The following is a 23668-nucleotide window of genomic DNA, read 5'->3' as shown; positions in this document are numbered from 1 at the left end:
CGGAAGGAAAGGAGTGTAATTTGACTTTTGGAGTGCAAAATTGGCTGAAACAGATAACAGATGCCTTGTATTTTCAGAGCGTCTGATGTGCATAAACAGTGGAAACCCCCCACAAGTGACCCCATTTTGGAAATTAGACCCTCAAGAAATGTATCTATATGTGTGGTGAGAACCTTGAACCATAGGTGCTTCACAGAATTTTTTTTATTGTTGAGCCATGAAAATTATAAAATACCTTTTTAAAAGGGATAAGGTGGCTTTATTCCTAGGTTGGTACAAAAGCAACACTACATTAATAAAAAAAAATGTTTTGCCTCCTTCACACAATAAAAACAAACAATTTTATAGAAAAAAATTGATTTTGCATCACTATATTCTGACAGCTATAGCTTTTAATTTTCGACTGACAGCTGGGATGTCAGCTTTTTTTTTGCAGGACAAGATGACCTTTTCAGGGATACTATATTTATTTACATTTGACTTTTTGATTGCACTTTATTCCACTTTTTTCCTGGCGCTTTGATGAAAAAGACTAATTTTTACCACTTTTTTTTTTTAAGGTGTTCACTGAAGTGTTCACCAATGCAGCAGATTTATAGATTGCATGGTTCCAGATGTAGTGATACCAAATATGTGTCCTTGTTTTGTTATTGCATAAATATTTCTATTTATTGCTTCATATTTGTTTCTTTTTTTTGTTCTTTATTTTGTGTTCTTTAATGTATTTAAATGTAAACTTTTTTATACTTTTGTACTTAGTCCCTGTGAGGGACGGTTATGAGTCTGATCGCTGATGTAAAGGATTGCAATGTACACATATGCCTGTTATAGCATGTTCCTGGCATGGTCTAACAGGCCACCTTAGCTGACAGATCAGGAGGTCATTATTTGACCTACTGTTGTCATTGCAACCATCAGGACCCTGTGCTCATTTCATGGGAGTCCCGATCGCAGGAGAGAGGGAGCCCACTCCATCTCTCAAGCTACTAAATGCTGCGATTGTGGTATTGCATTTTGAGGCTTAAATAGCCAGTACTCGGCGATCACTTAAGTTGAGCTCCCGGCAGCGATTTTGCGTGCATAGCTCCTGTGCCCGAACGATCGCCAGGATATACCAGTATGTCAATTTGCGGGAACGCATTGCAATGTAGGACGTCCTGGTACGTCCAATGTCTGAAAGGGGTTTAAGGAGTCTTCCCACAAACAAACTTCATTTTAATCAATAGATCTTGGAATAATAATAATTTCCACAATTGGATGTGTTTTAAAAAAATGTTCCTGTGCTGAGATAATCTTATATATGTGTCCTTACTAGGTACTGTGTAATTGCTGTGTCTGACCATACAGGGTGCCCCTGCTATGTACTGTGTAATAGTTGTGTCTGACCGTGCAGGGACATGGTCTGAACATATTCACATCTCCTGGGCAGGGGAGGATACAAAAAAGTATACAGACATTACACCACGTGATTGCAAATATTTCTTTCTTTGAGGTAAAACATTTTTTTTTTAAAGATAGGGAGGAAAATGTTTTACCTCTCAGAAAAAATCAGTTATGATCCCATGCTGTAATGTCATCATACTTTTTTTTTACTTCCTCCCCTGCCTAGGCTATGTGGTAATATCAGACCATGTCCCTGTATGGTCAGACACGGCCATTACACAGTACATAGCAGGGGCACCCTGTATGGTCAGACAGACACGGTAAGTACACAGTACCTAGCAGGGACACATATATAAGATTATCTCAGTACAAGAACATTTTTTTAAAACACATTCAATTGTGGATATTATTATTATTATTCCAAGATCTATTGATTAAAATGAACTTTAAAGTGAACTTTGTTGGGAAATCCCCTTTAAGGGTGTGTTAACGCTAAGTTTTCAGAGCTGAAACTCACAAAATCTTTTACTAAAGTTAATAGAATTTGAACTACTCATGTTTTATGTAAAGGTTTTCCAAAACCTAAAGGTGTTTCCCCAAGGATGTGCTCACACTGAGTCTTTTTGCTGAGTTTGTTGGAGGGAAAACTAAACGGAAACTCCAAGATTTTGGGAAGTTTTGTGTTTTCTAATAGAATTTTGCAGAGTTTACACTCAATAACTCAGCAAAAAGACTCCGCGTGAACTAACGCTAAAGGGTTCTTTTTCAATATTGATCATAAAAGAATGCACCACTCCCATGCATCCCAAGTTGTTTCTTGCCAGGGGGCAGTGTGCTGATGATGAATAACAGGACCAGCAACATGGCTGAGTCACTGGCCTAAACTGTGCGCTCCCTGATGCAGCCTTGACTCTGCATTTCGAGAGGAGCACATGGGCTTTGAAGCTGGCCAGATCCTGCAATCTCGACAGCTTCAAAGTAGCGCTTACAAGCTGACGCTGTATAGTACAATATTGGCAATTTTGTACTCCTTGGCTAGGAAACCAGAAACCAGTCACTTCTGATATACTTGAGAGGTGGCCGGCATCCTTAGCAATGAGTTGTACACTATAGAATTCAAAATTCTCGAGATCTTGTTCTTACAAACATTTTGAAGTTCTACCCATTTGAGATGAAACAACCCCTTTAATTGTAAATTATTAGACTTGCTGTTGGACTAATGGGAAAAAGTCCAGCTTAGGTGACTCCATGTCTTATTGGTTGGTTGTAGAGGACGCCCACCTCTGCCTAATTTTCCCATCACTACACCCACCACCATACCTTTATCTACTTCTCAAATTGTTCAAGATGTGGTATTGACGAACAGTCTTAAAAAAATCAATATATCATATTTGATTTTTTTTGGGGGGGGGGAATTGACATGAGGTGAACCTGCCCAGGTGTGGTGGTGCTTCATAAAGGTGGTCACCCGAGCTAGGAGGTAGTACTCCATGAAAAGAAACCTTTCACATCCACCATGACCATCTAACACTCATCAGTCAGTGCTTGAAACCTACAGCGCAACCCAACCCAAAATTTTCTGGGCATAGCCCTACCATTAGATTAGATCCATAGTGACCTGAGGATTCCCAACAGTCACCGAATAGAAAGTCATGCCAAACCCATGGATAAAAGCCATATGCCATCACTTGAAGACATGAGAAATCAACTTTAAATAACATTCCCATGAGGTCAAGGTCCAATTATCACATAAATTTAGTAGTCTGTCCTTTGACTTGCAAAGAATTAGAGTTGGGGTGAATCCATGTCAGGAATCTATGGATGGATGGGAGCTCTGAGAACCTCCTCTCACCTGACAGCATCTGCGGCTCTTCTTTGATAAGCTGGCCTTGGTGCATCACGCCATAATCATAACATCGGACCAGGCCGGTTAATCAACAGAAGAGACATGCATGCTTGGAAGAAGGTGGCGATTCTCAGTGCTCCTACTTGGCGACCACAGATTACTGATATGACCATTGGACCGGGTGCTTCCAACTCCAACAAAGTATATAGAAATAGAAATACCTGAATGATGTAGAGAGGACAAACCTCCAGTCAGATATAATAAACTTTTCATGAATTTGGCCAAAAAACTTCTTGCCCGATTTTGCACAGTAAACTTCTCCGGTTACGCTCCTGACGGATATGTTCTGCAAGTATCAAAAGATGAGATAAGCCTGAAGGTCAATCATGGAGGCAAACGTAGAAGCGTATTAGATGTAGTGTGGCCAGAAATGTGTGTAAGACTTCAGTCATCCGTGTGTTGTCTGGTTTTAAAGGACTATTCGAAAGGGAAGATCAAGAAACTTGTTTTTTTTTATATCTGACCTAACTCTGACCAAATTCTAAAAACTGACACACTGACCAAACTCTGATGACATTCAGATAAGATTTTGTATAAAGACTGTCCTCCAAGGCCTGTTTCACCTGCTGAGCCTCTGTAATAGGTGGGCTGTGCCCCATGATGTAAACATGGTATTTCTTATGTGTATACTGTTGAATAATATAAATGCATGTGTTAGTATCTAAGTGGTTCTTAAGGAAGAACGTTCCGTATGTAGTAGAGTTAGGACTTTAGACTATGTTCACCAATTTTTGACATCTAGCGGTATGGTTAGGTCAGCGTTAGAGTGAGTTTTAGAAGAGGTGTTAGATAAGATAGGGTTAAGGTAGTGAAAGGAAAGAGTGGGTCCAAGAGTGAGAGAATGTGGCCTCATAGCTAGGGCCAGTCAGGAAACCCCGAGGTAACTTCCGGAGATCCAGAGCCTACGGTTCACCCCAGCGGGCTTAGAGAGCCATCCAGCTAATGAAGCCGCCAGGGCCTAGAAATGGATGAAGGTGTGCGGTATTAGAAGGAAGGAGACACCGACCCCGGAGTATTGAGGACGAGGTCCGAGAGAGTGAGGGACAGAATGAAGAATAGTACCTCATAGAGAAAGGAAGGAAAGCCATGTCTGTTGTAACGCTGTGAAGAATAAAAGTAAACAAAAACTGGTTGGCTAAGTGACCTCTGGTATTGAATGTCTCACTACCCATCTATGTTGACGACTGGCAGCAGAGGTGATGAGCACCGGCCCAAAGCAGCAGGCGTCATGTGCCCCGCCGGAGTCCATTTCCGCACACAGAGTCTCCTTGGCGAAGGAGAGCGGTGCCCATGTACCGCGTGGCCGGCTCCTTCCTTCACCTCCTTGGTAGTTACATCCCTAAAAGGTGGAGTGTCAGTAAATGTCCTACATTCGATTAGTAGTGAACACTTGGGATGATGGGAAGAAAGAGAACGTGACCTGATAACAATGGCAGATGACGCTCCCCGTACCTTCAGGTGCACGTCTTTCACTTCTAGCTTCTCGCACATGTCCATGAAGGGCTGTAACTTGCTGGCGTCGAGGAGTAAGTAGACAAACACGTTCCTTTTGTTCGCAGCTTCTAATATATCACAGAAGATCTCGGTGTCAGTGAATTCATCCATCATTATAGCGATGACCTGGAGACAATAGAACAATGGTGTTAGCGGGGTCAATCTAATATATAAAGCTGAATGTGTGTATGTGTGTGTGTGTGTGTGTGTGTGTGTGTGTATGTCCGGGATTGACATCTGCACCGTCGCAGCTACAGCCACAAAATTCTGCACACTCACACTTCTGGACCCCGAGAGCGTCATAGGCTGTTTTGAAGGGAAATTTTAACCCCACACTTTACAGTTATTCACCAAAAAACCTGCCTCCATTAAAGCGAATGGAGCTGGGAGTCACAGTGCAGCCAGAACTTCAGAAGAATGCGCAGCCACGCCCTTATATGGAATGTTGGCGTGTCACAGTGCAGTCAGGGAAAGAGACAGACAGCCAGGGAAAGAGGCAGACACAGACAGGGTAAGAAACAGACATAGACAGGGTAAGAGACAGACACAAAGACAGACACAGACAAAGAGACAGACTGACAGGGAAAGAGACAGACAGGGAAAGAGAGGTAAAGAGAGAGACAGGTTAAGAGACAGACACAGACAGGTAAAAAGACAGACACAGACAAAGAGACAGACAGGGAGACAGACAGACAGACAGGGAAAGAGAGGGAAAGAGACAGACAGGGAAAGAGAGGTAAAGAGAGAGACAGGTTAAGAGACAGACACAGACAGGTAAAAAGACAGACACAGACAAAGAGACAGACAGGGAGACAGACAGACAGACAGGGAAAGAGAGGGAAAGAGACAGACAGGGAAAGAGACAGACAAAGACAGGTAAAGAGACAGACAAAAAGACAGGGAAAGAGACAGAGGGAAAGAGACAAACAGGGAAAGAGAGGGAAAGAGACAGACAGGGAAAGAGGAAAAGAGACAGACAGGGAAAGTGACAGAGATAGATAGACAGACAGGGAAAGAGATTGAGATAAACGGAGAAAGAGACAGAGACAGTCAGAGACAGTCAGAGACAGACAGGGAAAGAGACAAAGAGATAGAGAGACAGATAGATATATACAGATTGGGAGACAGATATTATAATTACATTTATATCTATTTGTTTTGTGGTTTTTGTGTGCAGAATATATTTTTGTTAATACATTATATTTTGTTAACAGCAGTTATTAACCCGGGCGAAGTCGGGTACTACAGCTAGTTATGGTAATAAATGAGAGGAAAGGCTGCAGACAGAGGAGCTTAGGTAGGTATAAAGAGGTTCTGCAGCAGATAAGGTCTGTAGTATGATGTTCTGCAGCAGATGAAGGGCGTATTTTGAGATTCTGCAGTAGCTGAGGGTTATATAATGAGATTCTGCAGCACCTGTGGTGCGTATTATGCTGTTCTGCAGCAGCTGAGGTGTATATCATAGTATTCTGCAGCACCTGAGCTATGTATTTTGATGTTCTGCAGCAGCTAAAGTGCATATTATGCTGTTCTATAGCAGCTAAGATATGCGTCATGAGGTCCTGCAGCAGCTTAGGTGTGTATCATGATATTCTGCAGCAGCTGAGGTATGTATTATGATGTTCTGCAGCAGCTGAAGTGTTTATTTTGCTGTTCTACAACAGCTGAGGTGTGTGTTATAAGGTACATATGATGTTCTGCAGCAGCTGAGGTGTGTATCATGAGGTTCTGTAGCAGCTGAGGTATGTATTATGTATCGTGTAGCTATATGAGTTCAGAATGGCTCTGGGTCCCGGTATCATTCTGGTATCGTCTGTGGACCATTGACACAAAAGGAGATACCAATATTATAAATGGTAGGAGGGGGCCTGTTATCCATTTTTGGGGCCCATAAGCTACAAATTACCCTCTGGTCTATGGCCAACCTTACCGGTAGTCCTTCATTCTCTGTACTGTCTTACATAGCAAAGGACAAGAATAGATGTAGAATATGTGACTGGTCTGACGAGGGATTAGGATACTGATCCGGATAATCCTCAAATTGACAATGGCCGCAGCCATGTGATAGATGCTTGTACCTGGTATGGACCCTGAGCTTGTTCGGCTAAAGACTCCGTCCGATACACCAGAGTCAGATGCTCATTCAGTTGACACCTATCTCTCCTGATGCCTCATACATATGCACACTCAGCCTGACTGAGCATGCATGTGTTAGAAGAGAAGTGTAAGTCACTGCCAGAATCCTCCGGATTAGGTGTTGTAACGGTATATGCCCTATCATTCCCTGCTCTGTGATTATCTATTGGGAAAGGCCTGCTCTGTACACACCAGATGATCGGGCCGGTCCTGCCAAAATCAACTGGTTCCGATGACATTAATCTTAAGTGGCCCATTAGTGGATCTCATGCTCTAATGGACACAAAAGGTCCAGTGGACGTCAACCCCATTTGGAGCGGATTAATCCCTCCAGGGTTTTTTAGAGTGTGTTCACACTACATTTTTTCTGGAGGTCAAAAATAATGAAGTTTTCAAGCAGAAACAGCTTCAGAAAATATTAGCGTTTTTTTAATTATGAAGAATTTTTTTGTAATTTTTTTAAAGTCTTGTGACCCATGTTTTCATGTTTTCTATAAATACTTTTTTCAAGCAGTTTTTGAGCTTTTTGTTAAATGTTTAAATATTTTTGACAATTTAAATAAAGAATCCTGATAGAATCTTTAAATAAACCCTTCTCATTGAATTCAATTATGTCATGCAAAAAAGCTCAATTGAAGTTTTATGTTTTATGTGTATAAGGCTACTTTCACACTTGCGTTGGACGGCTTCCGTTGCTATCCGCAGCCTTGAGGAATTACGGTAACCATTGCAGGAAACCGTTATATTCCTCATAGACTTCTATTAGCTACGGATAGCAACGGATGGTCTTGCGTTGCATCCGCTGCACAATGCAGTGTTATTTTGACGCTGCGTCGGGCGGAGGGAACGCTGCATGTAGCGTTTTTTGAGCAGCGCAATCCGTAGGATTTCGCTGCGCATGCTCTCTCTGGCTCCCTGCACACGTAACCAGGGTAAACATCGGGTTACTAAGCAATGCGCTTTGCCTAGTTACCCAATATTTACCCTGGCTACGGGTGCAAGGAGCCAGCGCTAAGCGGTGTACACTGGTAACCAAGGTAAATATCGGGTAACCAAGCAAAGGGCTTTGCCTAGTTACCCGATATTTACCCAGGCTATATGTGCAGGGAGCCCGACACTTTCCCGCTCGGCTCGCACTCCACTCCACATGTACACACGCACGCACACACACACTCACCTGTCCCCAGCCTTGCATTCCTCGCTGCACTGACGTCCTCAGCGCCATGGTCCCGCTCGGCTCCGCCTCCCGCACTCCGCCCCCTCACACATTCTCGGCGGCCGAACGATCAGCTGATCACCCGATGAACGTCTGCTGTGAGCGATCAGCTGATCACCCGGCGACCGGCTGCTGTGAGCGATCAGCTGATCGTTCACAATAGTTTGCCGCCGGTAAAACAAAAGAAGAAAAAAAAAAGATTCCGTTGTTTTGTACGATCCGTTGCATCCGTTGTGCCACTAAATGTAACACATCCGTTGCATCCGTCACACAACGCAACGCAACGGATGCCGTTCAACGCAAGTGTGAAAGTAGCCTAATAGTTCACACTTTCCGCCACGGCACACACCATCCACTCTCATTTCCAGAAGTCTGAATGCGCCCCTAGATTAGTCATGACGGAAATAATAATATAAAAAACAATGTTCATGGGGTTCGGCTTTACAGAGATTCTTTTTAGATTCCCGAAAGAATTGCCATCTTTTCCAGAAGTCCGGAGGTGGCTCCTTTTTCCGGAACCTCTTCACCGTTGAAGGAGAGTCGGTAAATATGCTTTATTATAAAATGTTCAGTAGGACGGGAACAAAAAGCAATAGTCGAAATTGGCCCAACATTATTGTACTGGATTACGGCACCCGGGACAGAAGGCCTTTTTAATTTTTGTTAAATTTTTGTTTTTAATTTTTGTTAATTTTTTGTGCCTATCGATTACCAATCAACCCTCTTACATTACCTCATATATACCAGATAAGTCGCCCAAACTCAATGATTTTTTGGGGGACTAGTTGAGCATCTAAAGTGTATAAGGGGCTCCTGACTCCTCCCCGGCAGATTTTGCCGGATGGAATTTCGAACTTAGATACTTTTGTTTTTAGGTGTGGGGAGATAAGCCGCTGTTAGAGGAGTGGGACAGCAGCTTTCTCCTCATTGACAACACACAAATACTCGGCTGAGCGGAGTACTCATGTATGGGGGAGTCAGGGCAGATAACTGTTGGCCGATCGAATAGCTTCTGTATGGCCAGCTTAAAAATGCAGTTCTTCTGGAAAGGAAAGTTTTGCACATCATTCATGAGCAATGGGGTCAGGATCATCCATGTCGTAGCTTCCACATGATCTTGATGGTTGATACTTTTGACCTGGGATACATTTTTATTAGCACCACGAAGGATTATATTCTTTTCTTTTACTACATTCATTCCAACTACAGTATAGCTATGCATAATTCATTCATTCATTCATTCATCCATCATTCAGTAGACATTCATGGTTGGGTTTTTTCTTTGTCACTCCCTTTCTGCAGCCATCTTGAGATGAGATTCCCAATTTAATGTTGACCCCCTCATAGTTCATAATAGCCAAATAATAGAATCATTCAGTCCTGAAAGAACACCAATGGATAATTTAGCTTTATGCTCAAAGTGTGGGATCAAACGTGCAAGATGACAGGGGAGACATTGGATGTGACTTTAATGGCTGCTTTCACCATCTATGAAGAGCAGAGAGAATTACATGACCAATTTATGGTCAATGGTCAGTTCTCGTCCATATGATATATTTGAAAAAAAACCGTGGAACTTCCACAGATGGTGGTGTCCAAGTTGGATCCAAACCCATAATATGAAGTCAAAGATACTTGACACTCAAATGGTGTAAGGATAAACTAAGCAAAATTTGTATTTGCAATCCAAGAATAAAGACATTTTTCTCAAATTTTAGACCTTCATAGTATGGATTGTCAGGAAACATCTGTTTGAAGAGTGCAGCATCCACCGCTTACTAAGGAGCGCACCTTAGTAAGCGATAGATGAAGGTCTAAAATTTGACTGAAATGTCTATAATCTTGGATTGCAAATATATTTTTTATTCTTAGTTTATCCACACACCATTTTAACAGCAAGTATCTGTCACGAGGGTAGCACGACAGAGTAGTCCCTTCTATTTCTGGTGTCAGGAGATCACAGTGCTGGGCTTCATACACCCTTGCTCAGGTTAACACTGTTGGCTGTGCAGATTCTCCTTTTTCCAGTGCTGCTATTGTTAGGTAGATCCTCTGATCTCCTGAGCCAGCTGTTCTCTATTGCTAATTACCTCTCCTATAAAGACCTCTCTCCTAGCCCAGGTAATTGCTGGTGATAGTTTCTGCTTAGCTTGCCTCTAGAGGGAACCTGTGAGCTGTGGACCAGGAAGCCATTCAGAGAACATTTGCTGTGTGAAAGCTGTGTTTAGTTTTTCCCTTCCTTAGTCCTTTTTTGTTTTCCCCTCTGATCCGTTCCTCATTATTATCTCTTGTTGTTTGGAGTGCTTTGTATGATTGCTGTGTATTTTTCCCCTGTCTGTCTAATCCTCCCTGTGTCTTTAATCTAGAGCAGGATTAGTGTTTCCGCTGGCCTGTGCACAATACAGGTCTGAGTCCAGGGAAAAACAGGGATAGGCACATGATCGGCGACGGGGTGAAAAAAAACGTATAAGACGTTAGGGAGTACAGGGAGCAGCCTCAGGTGATTTTAGGAGGTGACCCTGCTCTGTTTTCCCTAGGGCCAGGGCCCACCATTGTAATGTGTACCCTGTTTGTTGCGGCGCTCAACGGGGGTCCCTGTGTACCTGGCGGAACCCCGGTAGTCACTACGTGACAGTATCTTTGACTTCTTGTCCATATGATAGACCCTGATAAGAACAACCCCTTTCTGTAAGCCCTATAGATGGTATGGATGTCTCACTTAAAATCCCCATCTGTAAGCTGGAGTAGAAAGCCACAAAGAATGGGTGTTGCTTGTGCAGACCTGTACCATTCATTTATTTAAATACATCCATAGGTATTGCCTGTTATGTGGGGTTGGCAACTCCCATGGCTAAAATCAAGTGCAAATTACTTGACATGATTAATGATAACTAAAACAGTGCAATGGACCACCTGAAGACTTGGGAGATGCCAAAATTTCACACAGAAGGCCACCACTTTGAGAAGACCATTAATTATTTACAACCCTTATCTCCTTTATATCTTCTAAGTCAAGAAGACCACCCTACTTGAAGGCAATTTTTACAGAATTTTTAGGTGGGTGGTGGTTTGATGCCTTGTTAGCATGTTCAGATCTTCCTGGTTTGACGCATGTTCAAGTCTCATCAAAGGCAGAAGTGCACACGTCCATGGATAATGATGGGTTCTGTTGTGTACAGGAAAGAAGATATTACTGGGGACTACCGCGTCATGAGTCACATCCTCTAAATTGTTCCGAGGACGGAGGGACAAATAATGACTTAGAGTTGAAAGACTGGAAATCGCCATAGGGCAGAAAATGCTGTTGAATCATTTCCTCTGTTATATATGCAGCGTAGTGGAAAAACCAGAGATGAGCAAAGCTCACAGTGTAAAAACCTGCTGCCATCGCAAAAATGCCCATCCCTTGAAGTACAGAAGTGACTGGCGATCGGCGGCAGAAGTGTGAGGTTTATTTTACACAGGACGATGTGCTGCCGAGAACGAAGATCTTTTGTTCAACGCCTTTTCACTCAACAAACAATTGTTTCATGGGAAGACTTCTGCTAAGGCCTCTGTCACACGTTCGTGCCTCCGAAAGTGTTTGACAGTTTTCTCACGTACACATACACACGTGGACCTATGTATTTGTGACGCCCTGGAGGTAATTACATCAGCCACATACACACACCCCCCCATCCCCTGTGAGGTCACACACATGTCACCCGAAAGGGAGACCTGATGCCTCCCTCAGGGCGAGTAGAGCACACCAGGTGGGCGGAGTCAGGCAGAAAGGCACACCCACCGAGGAGACTACTGTCCTGGGGCAGGAAATTCAAACAGTGGAGTTTTGAGTTGACAGTGAGTGGTAGTGGAGCAGCTGTCGAGGACCCGGGTAGGAGCCTGGGCCCCTTGCAAACATCAGGCAGGCAGACGGTGGTGGCTATCTGCAGGAGTACCGGTACAGCAACCGGCGGAACCGTACGGACCGGGCTTGGGTTGGAGCCCGCTGGTCCCGAACCGGGGAGTCAACCGTGTACCGGAGCACCAGAAACCGGGTACTCAGACCCCGTCCTAGCTTAGAAGCCACTGAGTATAGGCAAATTGACTGATTTCTGGCTGGACCTCACGGGTTCATCCACACCCAAAGTCCCGAAAGAAGGCAAAAGCCCACCGAGACCGGGTGAGCGCCACCGCCAAGGGCCAAACACCCGACGGGCCAGCGCCTGCGGGCAACTGAGGGCTCCTCCGGCAGCTCAACGCTCATGCAGGGGAGCCTAACACAACATCCAGAGGTGCACGGGAAAAGGGGCCACCATCAACCCCACCGGGGACATCAGCAGCCGGCCGCGGGAACCGACCAAACTTTGGTTTACCAGTGACTCTGAGTGTGAATCAATCATGAATACACCAGTGCCATCCGGGCATGACACTACACGGCGGCACGGCACCCTGCACCCCGACAACAACATCAGCGCTTCAGTCCCCCGACCGAACCGGAGCCCCGGGACACGCCGCCCCTACCCACAGAGGGGCTAACATCTAGGCTGCGGCCGCAACACTGATTCCGGACGAGCCCGCCTTCACTCCAGCCGCAGCGGTGGTGTATCCCGTCACCACGACCCGTGGGTGGCGTCATGGCCCGTAGGACGGCAGCGCGGCCCTCCCCGGCTGCGCGCCTTGTCCTACACCACCACCACCCCGCTACCTCTCCCCTCTAACAGAGCGTCGTGGCCCCCGGTCCGGAGGCGCTCGTGCCACCGACAACCCGAGCCCGGACCTCGAGCGGCTCGGCCCGAGCAAGCGGAGGAAGCGGCAGGGCCCCTCTCAGGGCGGTACATATTCCTAATGGTTTGGACACACGTAAGTATTTTGGAACGGAACGTGTGTCCGTTCCGTACTTACGTGTGTCTGTGTGTTTCTCACGCCGACATGTCCGTTTTTCTCTGGCATCACGGGTGTCACACGGCCCGCACCCGTACCACACGGATATAACCGCAGGACACTTTCCCCGTGGGCACATAGCCTAACAATGAAAACAGTTCAGCAAACCTTGCCAGGTAGAACTTCAAGGTCTTGGACATTAGAAAAACTATACAAAAGACACAAATGAATACACTAATAAAAACCATGAGGCGCATATATTAAGAGCATACTGTACATCATCCCAAGTCTTAGAGACTTAAGCGGGCTTTACACGCTGCGATCTCGCTAGCGAGATCGCAAGCAATTGTACCCGCCCCCGTCGGTTATGTGACACGGGCAAATCGCTGCCTGTCGTGCTCAACATCGCTTACCCCGTCACACTACTTACCTGCCTGCGACGTCGCTCTGGCCGGCGATCTACCTCCTTTCTAAGGGGGCGGGTTCTGCGGCGTCACAGTGACGTCACACGGCAGCCATCCAATAGAAGCGGAGGGGCAGAGATGAGCGGGACGTCACATCCCGCCCACCTCCTTCCTTCTGCATAGCCGGTGGACGCAGGTAAGGAGATGTTCCTCGCTCCTGCAGTGTCACACACAGCAATGTGTGCTGCCTCAGGAACGAGAAACAACATCGCTAATGAGAGGTAAACGATTTTTTGTTTTAGGATGACCTCTCCGCGGCAAACGATTTTTGCCGCTTTTGCGATTGTTTTAGGTCGTACATAACTGTTACACGCTACGATATCGTTAATGACGCCGGATGTGCGTCACAAACAACGTGACCCCGATGATAATTCATTAACGATATCGTAGCGTGTAAACCCCGCTTAACATCCACTCTACAGCTTCTCCACTTTAGACAATCCATACTTGTGGGGATAGACCCTGGCTGCCGCCCTCCTTCTCCCACCAGGTGGCGCCACCTGAGGCTAAGGCTCAGGTCGCCTATTGGTAGGTGCGCCCCTGTGCGTGAATACCTAAGATACTGCAATGTCCCGCACATGAGGTAAGTGACTAATAACAGAATACTTCTGTGATCACGGTAACTTGGCAGTAAGTGTTCAAATTCCTGCAGCACCTCCAGAGGAGAAATTAAGTATTACATCGGGCTCATTTATATCAATAGGTTGTATGTGTAATACCAGACAGGATGGGTCCCCCCAGAGTAAAAGATGCATTTTTGGAACTACAGTATTTTCCACTCTGACTAAAAGAGAAGGGTCCTCCTCCATCAAATCTGTGTTTTTTAATACTGTATATATGAAATTTGGTTTTTAATACCTTTTTGCGGTTTTTATGCAACAATTCATTTCAGGTCTCTGGACGAATACAAACAAAATACTAAAAGCAAAGATCTTAATCCTCAAAGATGTAGAGTAAACATTGTCAATGTGCACACGCTGTCTTCCTGAGGAGTGATGGGATTATAGCGCCAGGTGGGGAAAGTTGCGTAATGCACCAACCTAGCAAAAGACACAAGCTTCCGGACAGCAACCCCATGTAGCTCCTGTCACCTGGTCAAAAGTGTCTAGTTTTTGCACTTATATTCCCACTGCTCTCCTGAGTATTTCATTTATTGTTTATTTTATTAAAGCCTTCCTTTTTAAAATTCCTCCATACGTATCTGTATGCAGGGATATGGGCCTTTTTATTTAACCCTTTTATGACCTAGGACGCACCTATACATCCTAGGTCGCCTCTCTTTAATGCAGGCTCACTGTGTGAGCCAGCAATATTCCCCATGTATCATCTGATCAGCAGACATATGCAGCTAACAGGCGCAGATGGATCGGAGGTCCACCCACGTCTGTTAACCCCTTAGATCGTGCTGTCAAACTCTGACAGCGAGATCTAATATGCTCCAACAAGGATTGTGTTGTTCCCCGCCGCCATCAGAGGCCCCGTGACACGATAACGGGGCGCCAATTGGTTGCCATGACAGCCGCGGGTCAGCTGATGACCCCTATTACTGCTATTACTCACTTCCTGTGAATACTGGCAGAGTACCGGTACTCACAGGAACACAGCATTTCTGCTGATCAGAGCAGTGCTGGTGCTGATCCTGATTCTGAAGCAGCATCACTCTGAACATCAGACAGTGGTGGCATAAAGTCCCCCCAAAGGCACTAGTAAAATCAATAAAAATGTAAAAAAAAAAAGTTTATACAAGTATGAAAAAATTTAAAACCACTAAAATTTCAAATTCCCTTCCTTTTGCCTCATTGAAAATAAAACAATTAAAAAAAGCATGACCCCCCAACTATTTGATATCACCACATTTGGAAATGTCCGATTTATCAAAATATGAATTCAATGGTACATGGCGTAGTGAAAAAAAAATCAAAATGCCAGAATTATGGTTTTTTTTGGTTGCCGCAACATTGCATTAAAATGCAATAACAGGCGATCAAAAAGTAATGCATCACTGAGCCCCAAATCCTGAAAAATGAAAACGCTACAAGTCTCGGAAAATTGTGACAAAAGCGCAATTCTTTTTTTGGGACAAATTTCTGAACTTCTTTTCACCCCTTAGATAAAGGTAAAGCTATACATATTTGGTATCTACAAACTCATACTGACCTGGAGAATCATAACGTCAGGTCAGTTTTACCATATAGTGACATAGGAAATAAAGAAACCCAGAAACAAATGTGCAATCGCATTTTTATTTTTGCAATTTCTCCGCACTTACATTTTTTCTCCTGTTTTCCAGTACAAAATATGGTAAAAGTAATGGTTTCATTCAAAGGTACAACTCGTCCTGCAAAAAACAAGCCCTCTTATGGCTAAATTGATGGAAAAATGAATAAGTTATGGCTCTTAGAAGAAGGGGTAAAAAACGAGAACGAAAAATGGAAAATCACCTGGTAAGGAGTGTACCGGGGGAGTGGCTCACAGGGTAATTATGCACAGCAGCTTAAAGACATGCCCATGAGGATCCTGTGAGACACGCCCCTTTGTTATGACTAAAATTTAGCATTAAATAAACAAGCCCATATCTCTGAAATTGTTTGGGGAAATTAAAAATAAATAAAATGGAATACTCAGGGGAGCAGTGGCAATATAATATGATGAAAAACTAGCTACTTTTAACCTAGTGACAGGTCGTCTTTAAGTCCTGCTCTGTCTAATATCTGGTCTCCCACTATGCACTCCCACTTCCATTTAGCTTCAGTTGTGAACAGAGAAGGAAACAACTACCGTATAAAATGCCTAAAGCAAAGAATTTATAAAATTACTGCGCATCTTATGTTGGTTTTACTTGTGTGCTAATTGTGGTTGAGGCCGGCATTTCCCATTAATTGAGATGCTTGTCACCAAGTGCAATAAATGGTACTATAAAGAGTTAAAGACACAATTTAGTTTCCTTTGTGGGAAAAGTTACTGTATATAATCCATCATCTTCAACTCACAAGTGATTGAGTCAGGGTCGCAGGACCGGTTCAAGATCTTGGGTCACTCAAGGTCATCTTTGATCCTACCATTCAATGGAAACAAACCATCAAGATCATTATTATTATCCCTGAGATGTCGGCGTTATACCCCGGGGGTAAGAGTTGGTACCGCTGAACTGACCCTCATTCTGTGCGATGATTTATATTGATCACATAACTGTCTTGTTGGGACCTGTTCTCCTGCTTTACCCCACACTTATGGCATTGACCTATACATTTTAGTGACCTTATGTTATTTAGTTGATGGCGTCTCCCTGCCGGGCAGAGGGGTTATTTAGCTGATGCTCGAACGAGAAAGACTTGTGTCATAAAGCTTTACGATATCTTTAACCTTGTCTGACAATCAATATAGTCCCTGTTATTACTATCACAGAGGGTTGTCACCCAATGTTTCTAGACGTCATCCTCTGTGGAACTTATCGTAACTTGGTTGCTTGACAGTCTTACAGTTTTTCTTGCATTAATGTTAATATTATGCATACATATAGCATATATATATATATATATATATATATATATATATATATATATATATATATATATATATATAATGTAAAATCTAGATGATAAAGAAACGAGACAGAAGTAGAATCAACGGCTTTGAAATTTTGGAACAAATCAAACCAGACATGTCACTCTAAGCAAGGATCATCAAGCTACGACTTGCCTACTTTGGACACATCATACGTTAAGAGCAATCACTAGAGAAGGACATCATGGTCGGAAAAATAGAAGGAACAAGATGAAGAGGAAGACAGACAACCCGAAGGATTAATACTACCAGGCAATAATGCCAGAGAAGACCCTGGTGGATCTATCTAGGCTTGGACAAGATGGATCGTCCTTCAAACCATTCATCCATCAAGTCTCCATGGCTCAAGATTGAGCTGAAGGCCATTAAAAGAAATGGAAAGAATAGCAGAGCTACTTTTTTTCCACCCTCAACAGTGCTCATTCAGATGTTAATTTTCCATGGATAGTACCCATACCTTTGATAGTCTAAGGGGCTGTTCACATCTGATTTATTTTGCAGACCAAGCAGTCCACACAAAATCACAACGACGTGACAGATAATGATCCAAGTCTTAGATAAAAATCAGCAAATCATGTAAGTCTACGGGTCAGTGAAAAAAATTGGATGATACTCGGTTGCCATCCAAGTGCTCTCCGTTTTTATGGATTGATAGATAGAAGATAGCAAAACTTTGAAACGTGGAAAAACTGTGATGAAAATTGGATCTAAAACACTGATGAAATACAGAGTTTTTTCCCAATATTGTTATCTGTGAAACTTCCCCTGCTAATGTATAGCCAAGGAAAGCAACATGTGATAGTTAAGGCCTTAATCAGAAGTTCACTTTTCATGTAGACGTTCTCCCTGTATCTTTAACAGATAGCACTCGTACTCAATATAGTCTATGGGTAGTGATGAGTGGGCACTACCATGCTAAAGTGCTTGGCACTCGTAACTAGGGATGAGTGAGCACTACCATGCTAAAGTGCTTGGCACTCGTAACTAGGGATGAGCGGGCACTACCATGCTAAAGTGCTTGGTACTCGTAACTATTGATGAGCGGGCACTACCATGCTCAGGTGCTTGGTACTCGTAACTAGTGATGAGCGAGCACTACCATGCTCAGGTGCTTGGTACTCGTAACTAGTGATGAGCGAGCACTACCATGCTCAGGTTCTCGGTACTCGTAACTAGTGATGAGCGGGCACTACCATGCTCGGGTGCTCAGTACACATAACTAGTGATGAGCGGGCACTACCATGCTCAGGTGCCCAGTACTCGTAACTAGTGATGAGCGGACACTACCATGCTCGGGTGCTCGGTACTCGTAACTAGTGATGAGCGGGCACTACCATGCTCGGGTGCTCGGTACTCGTAACTAGTGATGAGCAGGCACTACCATGCTCGGATGTTCAGTACTCGTAACTAGTGATGAGCGGGCACTACCATGCTCGGGGGCTCAGTACTCGTAACTAGTGATGAGGGAGCACTACCATGCTCGGGTGCTCAGTACTCGTAACTAGTGATGAGGGAGCACTACCATGCTCGGGTGTTCAGTACTCGTAACTAGTGATGAGCGGGCACTATCATGTTCGGGGACTCAGTACTTGTAACTAGTGATGAGCGAGCACTACCATGCTCAGGTGCTTGATACTCGTAATTTATGATGACCGGGCACTACCATGCTCAGGTGCTTGATACTCGTAGTTTGTGATGAGCGAGCACTACCATGCTCGGGTGCTCAGTAGTCATAATTAGTGATGAGCGAGCACTACCATGCTCGGTGCACATAATGAGCAGTTGGATGCTCGGATGTGCGTGACTCTAGTATCAAGTATAATGGAAGTCAATGTGAGCTCAAGCGTTTTTACATAAAATACTTGAGTTCCCAATTGACTTCCATTATACTGGGGTACTTGATTCTCACCCATCCAAGTATCCAACTGCTCTTAATGAGTACCAAGCACCTGAGCATGGCAGTGCCCACTCATCACTATTTATGGGTCTGTATATTTGTTCAGTTGCCTAAAAAAAATTGCAAATATGTTTGACTCAATGATCAATGCACATTGAAATCAATAAGAGCCTGAAAAATAAACTTTACGGTGTGCAGACACTATAGTGTGCATATCATCTGAGCACTGTTTGTTTTTTACTGATTACGGCTAAATTCCCACGATAATTATTTGTTGTGTTTTTGATGCTGTAGATTCTCCACACCAATTAAGTAAATTACGTTATTTACCCTTTTACTTTAAATTCTTTTTTTACCGAAATTAAAAAAAAAATAACACCGCTTTGTTTCGGACACTTCTGGTCAATAAACTTTGGTAAAATGGATGGCTCACATGCGTTTTTACAGTGTTTCCGCTGTGGAAAAGCAATAAAAACACTTTTTTTTATTTTAATCTGCAGATTTTACTCATCTCATTTATGTCTATGGATAAAATCGGTTAATAAAACATACATTTACTACAAGAGAAATTGACATTCTGATGATTTCAATATGGCACCGCAAGGTAAAAAAAACCCCTAAAAACCTAAAAATATGTAGCTGCTAAAAAAGCACCAAATAGGGAAAGCTTGGAATTTTTTTCTTTTTGTGCATATGAAAATAATGATGGATGCTATACTAAATGATAAAAATATACAGACCAAAATATAGAAAAAAATATTGGAGACCGAAGAAAAGAAGAAAAACGGAGCGGCAAAACAAATGGACGTCTGAATGAGTAATTAATTAACAGAAGTGTATATACTGCAGCGATGAGCTTATGGGGGGTATCGGAGCGAACTTTGTCAAATCGTTTGGGTACTTACATAATTTATGGTTTACATAAGAACAGCTTTTGCTGAGTTATCGTACGTTACCGGTGATTACTCAGAGTTAAATGACAAATTCAGGCTTGATACATGCTAAGATTTATGTCATACTAGATACCTACCTGACCGGTCCGGTGTATACTCCTCCTGATGGTCTCCCTGATATTATTAGTCTTATCAGCTTGGAAGTACACGGTTGCACTGGACTTGTCCTTCAGGTAGGGCTTCTCCTCTGAGCTCCAGTTGTGGAGCGGAGTGGTGTTCTCACTCTTATCCGAATTAATAGGGTAATAACTCTCGGACTGGTGGGAAAGGTTCCCATTTTGCACCGACCCGTTCTCGCCGTTTTCCACTTGGCTTTCATTTGAATAGTACGGTTCCTTCACATTGTCAAAAATATATTGGATCTCTTGCTTCGATAAGAAGTCCACCTCTCCTTCTTCCGCAAGGACCTTTTGGTAGTCATCAGATCCACCATCCAAGAGGGCATCCGTTGCCAATCTGGCGCTCTCATTGTAGCAGAACTCCGGTTTGCTCAGCCTTGCCCACTTGTTTTTGGCTTCTTCAAGTCTTCTCTTTATCTTTCCCAATGCCTTACACCTATTCATATTTCCTGGTGTAGATGAGCTCTCAGGATTCTTCCAAGATTTCTAACAACGTTCTTGAAGGATTCTCTTAGGATGAACGTTCAGGAGATCCTCGCCATCACACATCCAGCATAACTTTCACTTCATCCCAGGTGCACCATTAACTGTGAAAAATCTTCTTAGAGAGACAACGGAGCTGGGAAGTGACAGCCCTGTAAACTGCCTTATCTAGGTGGAGGCACACCTTATACCTGTGGGCTACACCGGAGCTTCGGCAACTCCCCTTTTAGCCCTGTCACTCTCACTGTCATGTAGATAACACTAAGCTCAGTCATGTAACAAGTGAATAGAGCAGATGATTGCACAGGTATGAGTCGCTCCAGCTGGAGGCTTTAAACAAAGGTGTCAAAAATATTTTTTTTCGAAGGCAAAAAAAAGGATAAAAAAAAGAGAACAGTACGAGTAGAGAACCCGTCAAGCTGACAGTAGGCTGCTCCAAAGTATTTAGCTTCAAAATGAGATTAAGTGTCTCATTTCATGGCCATTGCAAAAATATGAACCTTTCAATAGAAAAAAAAACAAGGAGCATAAACAATATCACTATGGATATATACACTGGAGATCAAAATTAGAGAACAATGTATGATCACTTGATTTTTTTTTAAGAAATAATATAATCTACATTGATGAACACGCTCCGGTTTAGTGTAAGCGGTGCACCATGCCACTAAATCAGGGTTTTACAAAAGATCCAAAGTTCATCAACATAAAACCTTTATTTTGCTCAAAACGGGATGTTGATAATTAGAGAACAGAAGTGACTGTAGCACAGAGAGATGATCAGTAAATGTTCTGCAGGTAACAACAGTCACAATCAGTAGGACGTGCACCGGCCGTCGCTGTGAATGACCTCAGCACATCTGCGGCCACAGGACATCACTAGTCTCTCACACTGCTCTGGTGGGATTTTGGGCCACTTTTCTTCCAGTCTCTTCCACAGTTCTTTGACTGTTGTGGGTTTCTTGGCCATAACTTTGTCAAAAAGGATTTTCCAGAGGTTTTTTATTGGGTTTAGATCAGGACTCTGGGCTGTGGCCATTTCATTGTTTCAATGTTTTCTGTTTCAAGGATCTGCTTTACCCATTTTGCTGTGTGACAGGGGGCATTGTCCTGCATGAAAATTGCTGGCTGATTGAGTGATGAACACAAACAAGGAACCACGTGAGGTGAAGAAGGTTCTGATCCACACTTGCATTCACTCTGCCATGTAGCTGTATGAGAGGTCCAACTCCTGCTGCAGAAAAAAATTCCCCATGCCACTTCCTCCAGCGCCTTTCACTGACTTCTTAACACACTTTGGGTTCAGTCTTTCCCCAGTTTGTCGACGAACATCAGACCCAAACAAATCAAACTTGCTTTCATCACTAAAATGAACTGTGGACACTTCTCCTCTGTCCACACAACATGCTCCTCACCAAAGGTGAGTCTAGCCTTGTGATTCAATCTGCTAATGAGAGGTTTGGTTACTGCATAGTGGGCTTTCAGTCCAAATGTTCTTAAACGTCGTGACACTGTATGAGGAGACAGATCCTTATCCTGTTCAGCGCTGAACTGACAGGCAGATCTAGCTGCAGTGGTGAAACAATTACCTGTGTAGATTCTCCGCATTATCCTGTCTTCTCTTGTCTTTCAAGGGTAACCAGCCTTCTTGAGGGATTTGCATTTGTGATGTTGTAGAGATGCAATATTCTCGAAATCACAGACTTGGAATGACCAACTTCTCTTGCTATGGCTGATAGGGTCATCCCTTTGGCCTTCATCTGGACAACCTGCTGTCAGAGGGTTTCAGTTCCTTTGGAACGGCACACCATTTTTGCATAGTCAGTGCAAACTGAAAAGTTCGGCTGTCAGTTACATAGGGTTTGACAGATAATTAAGGAAATTAGCTCCAAGAGCCAGATTAACACCAATAACTTGCAGGTATCTGAAAGTGTTCTCTAATTTTGATCCGTGTTCTTTTACATTTATCTCATTTTACATTTTTATTATGTGTTGTGGAATAAATTAAATTTATGAAATAAGCCTAAAATATTGCGACTTTCCTCATGATAGGATATAATCTCATAGGACGACACAATGACCGCAACATTTAGGAAATTGTGTGTTGTTCTCTAATTTTGATCTCCAGTGTATATTTATATTTTTTAGAAGGATTGCCTGAGAAAATTATAAAATATAGGTGTAAAAAAGAGTAGATACGAGGAAGCGTAGAGAAAAGCTTCTAAGAAGTCATTGCATCAATGTTATCACATAAAGTTGGGTTGGGTGTACGTTGTGTTTTAGCTTTATATTCAGAATTCCGACAGGTTCCATCTGACTCCCTGAAAAACAGGATTTAGGTGGTGTCTATTTTTTTTAAGTCGGGTACAAAAGCACAATAATAGAAGAATATTGTATCCAACTATAAAGAAGGACACCGCTACAAAGGAGGCCAAATGGTGTCCAAAGTTGGAGACTTTGAACTATATTTGCCTCATTGTCCTAAACAGCTCCTAATGGGTCATCTGAATCCTGTTTTTTTTTATTCAGATGATAGCCCTGATGGAGTCTTGACATTAAGGTCCCCATAAACATTAGACCGAACCAGTCAATATACTCCACTCTAATGTCTATAGGGGGTAACTGATTGTTGGCAAATATGTCAATCAGGCATATCTGGTTTTAGACTGCTAATTGCTCTGTTCTACCGGAAAGGAGAAACCGGCAGAGATATCTGTAGGCGCCTTACTCGTAGAGGACACAGGAGCACTTAGGGTGACAGAATGCTCAAAGATGGCTGTCTGCAGAAGAACTATGTAACTTACAGCCACCCAGTGTTTATGGCAACTCCAGAGCCTTATTTGCACACTTGGAAGATGTTTGAGGTCTTCATGTGCTTTGGAGGTGAGGAGGTTCTAAGATATCTTCAAGGTTCTTGGAGTATCAGAATTTCATGTTGTTTGAGGTTGCTGGAGTTATCAGTGCTTATTTGAAATGTTGAAAGTTCTCAGGTTGATAGAGGTAATAGAAAAACTTAAGGATCTAGAAGGTGTAGAAAGTTATCTGTGTTGGAGGTCCTGTCAAGTGTCTGAAGTTTTTGTACGTTTTTGAGGTTCGTTGTCATGAGAAAATGGTTGGACATTCTCGAGGTTGTCAATGGTGCTTAGTAAGGTTCAAACATTTTAGTCGTATTAGAGGCTCATTGAGATTT

General features: G+C 43.3%; 1 protein-coding gene across 1 annotated transcript in view; it reads right to left on the bottom strand.

Moving 5' to 3' along the window:
* Positions 1–20655, bottom strand: part of FAM83A (family with sequence similarity 83 member A) — a 55104-nt gene extending 34449 nt beyond the window's left edge. Inside the window, exons 1-3 of the mRNA XM_075352890.1 lie at positions 19954–20655; positions 4742–4909; positions 3451–3575 (exon numbers count right to left, since the gene is read on the bottom strand). Of these exons, the coding sequence (XP_075209005.1) occupies positions 3451–3575; positions 4742–4909; positions 19954–20439 (779 nt within the window). The 5' untranslated portion in view covers positions 20440–20655. The remainder of the gene's footprint in view (positions 1–3450; positions 3576–4741; positions 4910–19953) is intronic.
* Between the last annotated feature and the right edge of the window lie 3013 nt (positions 20656–23668).

Source organism: Anomaloglossus baeobatrachus, chromosome 6 (genome assembly GCF_048569485.1).
Source record: "Anomaloglossus baeobatrachus isolate aAnoBae1 chromosome 6, aAnoBae1.hap1, whole genome shotgun sequence".
NCBI lineage: Eukaryota > Metazoa > Chordata > Amphibia > Anura > Aromobatidae > Anomaloglossus > Anomaloglossus baeobatrachus.
The sequence above is the reverse complement of the archived record's forward strand: the minus strand, read 5'-3'. Positions and strand labels throughout refer to the sequence as shown.